This window comes from Apodemus sylvaticus, chromosome 3 (genome assembly GCF_947179515.1).
Source record: "Apodemus sylvaticus chromosome 3, mApoSyl1.1, whole genome shotgun sequence".
NCBI lineage: Eukaryota > Metazoa > Chordata > Mammalia > Rodentia > Muridae > Apodemus > Apodemus sylvaticus.
In genome coordinates this window covers 107,778,978-107,781,294 of record NC_067474.1, presented here as the reverse complement: position 1 = coordinate 107,781,294, position 2,317 = coordinate 107,778,978, and the positions used below count along the sequence as shown (strand labels likewise).

The window sequence follows — 2,317 nt, the reverse complement described above, 5'->3', positions numbered from 1 at the left end:
TCACAGCAGGTGCTCAGCCCAATAATGTTTTGTGTTTCTTAAACATGGGTGTGGTTTCAAATGGTATAAATGCAGTATGTTCCACTGCAGTCTCAAAACTCATTTTGGTTCAAGACTGTCATGTAAGTCCCAAAGTGTGCACTGGCTGCTGGGGCTGGGAGCAGGGCAAGGTGGGAGTGTTCCCGCAGTGCCCAGGCCCGCAGGGAAGCGGTGGCAGCATCCAGCAGTGGACAGGCTTTCAGGGCAAGGACACCCGAGCTGAGCAGCAGAGCTCTCCCCAGGGGCGTCGTGTGAGCCGACCGGTGACCGCAGGCCCAGGGGGGCTGCTCAGCCGCGAGAGACAAGGACACGCCTCAGCTCGGGCCAACTCCCGGCCTCCCCTGGCCTCCCGCCAGAACCGCCCGCCACCTTTCTTCCTCCGCCCGCGACTGAGCGCCCAGCCAGGCCCAAGTCCACCCGCGCCCCGCGCGCGGCCGCTCGGCCCACGGAGCTGGCGGCGCGACCAGACCGGACCGATGTGGCGCATGCGTGGTTGCGCCACCCGGCGCGGGAGCTGCGGCGGGGCAGGCGGCGGGAGCCGCGGAGAGTCGGGCCGCTTGGGCCGGGCCCGTGAGGGCGGCGGTGGCGGTGGCGGCGTGGGTTGGCGGGGCCGCGCGGGCGGGGCCCGGCGACAGCTGGAGGAGCGCTTCGCCGACCTGGCGGCCAGCCACCTGGAGGCCCTGCGCGCGCGGGACGAGCGGGACCGGCAGAACGCGCGGCTGCGCGAGGAGAACGCCCGCCTGAGGCTGGAGAACCGGCGACTGAAGCGCGAGAACCGCGGCCTCTTCCGCCAGGCTCTGCGGCTGCCGGGCGACAGCGGCGAGCGGGAGGCCGCGGTCGAGACTCCCGGCCGGGACGAGCCCGCCACCCACCGCAGGGCGAGAGGCGAAGGCCGTGAGGATGAGCCGGGCAGCCCCAGGGCGCTGCGGGCCCGGCTAGAGAAGCTGGAGGTCATGTATCGCCGAGCGCTGCTGCAGCTGCACTTAGAGCAGCGGGGCACGCGCCCGCCGGGAGACTTCGAGGAGCCATCGCTCCAAGAAACTGCCACCGGCCTGCCCGCCCATGACCCGGACGTTCCGGGGCCCTGGCTGTAGCCAGAGGCCGCGGCGGGAGGTGGGGCTTGCGCGCGCCCCGCCCCCATAGTGCTCCGCGCTCCGCCCCTCTCAGCACGCGGAAGCTTAAGACCTGTGCTCCTGAACTCCAGCCCCACCCAAGGGCACTTCCGGGCGCCAAATCCGTTGGCCTGATGGATAAAGAGAAGAAAGAGTTCCCAAGTTCCCACTTGTGCAAAGTAACTGCCAAGTACACTCACTGCTGGTGTGTTGAGAGGGAGCTAGCAACTCTAAGACCTGCTTTAAAGCAGCAAGAACTGGGTGCCTGGTCGCACCTCCTAAATTCTTGAGGTTTTCAAAGTGTTGTGAGGACCAGTTTTTTTTTTTATTTTTTTATTTTTATTTTTTATTTTTGCCTCCTTCAGTCTTTGATGCTTTGAAGGAAGAATAGTGTGTTTGAGTTGGTAATGCCTGTTCATTCTCCTGTCCACTAAACTCTCTGCTGTTTTCTCTTATACAACCCACCTTTTAAGTATGTTTTGTAAATTGCTATTACTTGGGTATCCCTCGAAGTACTACCTTTTTATAAAGAAGAAAGTATTTATAATTGCCCATCACTCCAATCCACATATGTTTAATATATTCTGGTGTGTTGGCCTCCAGAGATTTTTTTAGAGTATCATCTGATAGGTGATGATTTGAGTTGATAAATAAAACTGGTGCATTGAAATCTAAAATTTCTCTGACTGTTATTTGATGTGTTTTGAAGCTTAATAGGTTCCTCTAAGCCTATATATGCATATATATGTTACATATTTTAATGCCTGTCTTTGTTTATCTTTTGTAATATTTTGGATTATTTATATAAGATCTTTACAAATCTCAAAATAGTTTGAAGATTGTTTTATTATTACTACATTTTAGATTAACATTAATGCTTATTCAGTTAGTTCATGAGTATTTCACCTGATTTTTAACAACCTTCAGGAAATCATAAATTACTTGTATATTATATAAAAATTCCCAGTGAAGTATGCCTCAGTTGTGTTCTTGCTATCAAGAAACAAAGAATAGCAACACGTGCTCTAAGCTTGTTTTCTTAAAAATCTCTCTGTGACTGTGTCTCTCTCTCTCTCTCTCTCTCTCTCTCTCTCTCTCTCTCTCTCTCTTTCTCTCTCTCTGAGACTGGCTAATGCTTAGTAACTCAACTTGACCTAAAACTCTGC

At 54.5% G+C, this 2,317-nt stretch overlaps 1 protein-coding gene across 1 annotated transcript; it reads left to right on the top strand.

Moving 5' to 3' along the window:
• Positions 1-347: 347 nt before the first annotated feature.
• Positions 348-1,820, top strand: Tusc1 (tumor suppressor candidate 1). Its single transcript, XM_052176756.1, has one exon. It carries the CDS (start codon positions 516-518, stop codon positions 1,131-1,133), a length of 618 nt encoding a protein of 205 aa, XP_052032716.1. The 5' UTR covers positions 348-515; the 3' UTR covers positions 1,134-1,820.
• The last annotated feature ends 497 nt before the right edge of the window (positions 1,821-2,317 follow it).

Excerpts from the sequence above, each read along its gene's own strand:
- Tusc1 (XM_052176756.1), top strand. The coding sequence starts at position 516 with ATGTGGCGCATGCGTGGTTGCGCCACCCGGCGCGGGAGCTGCGGCGGG.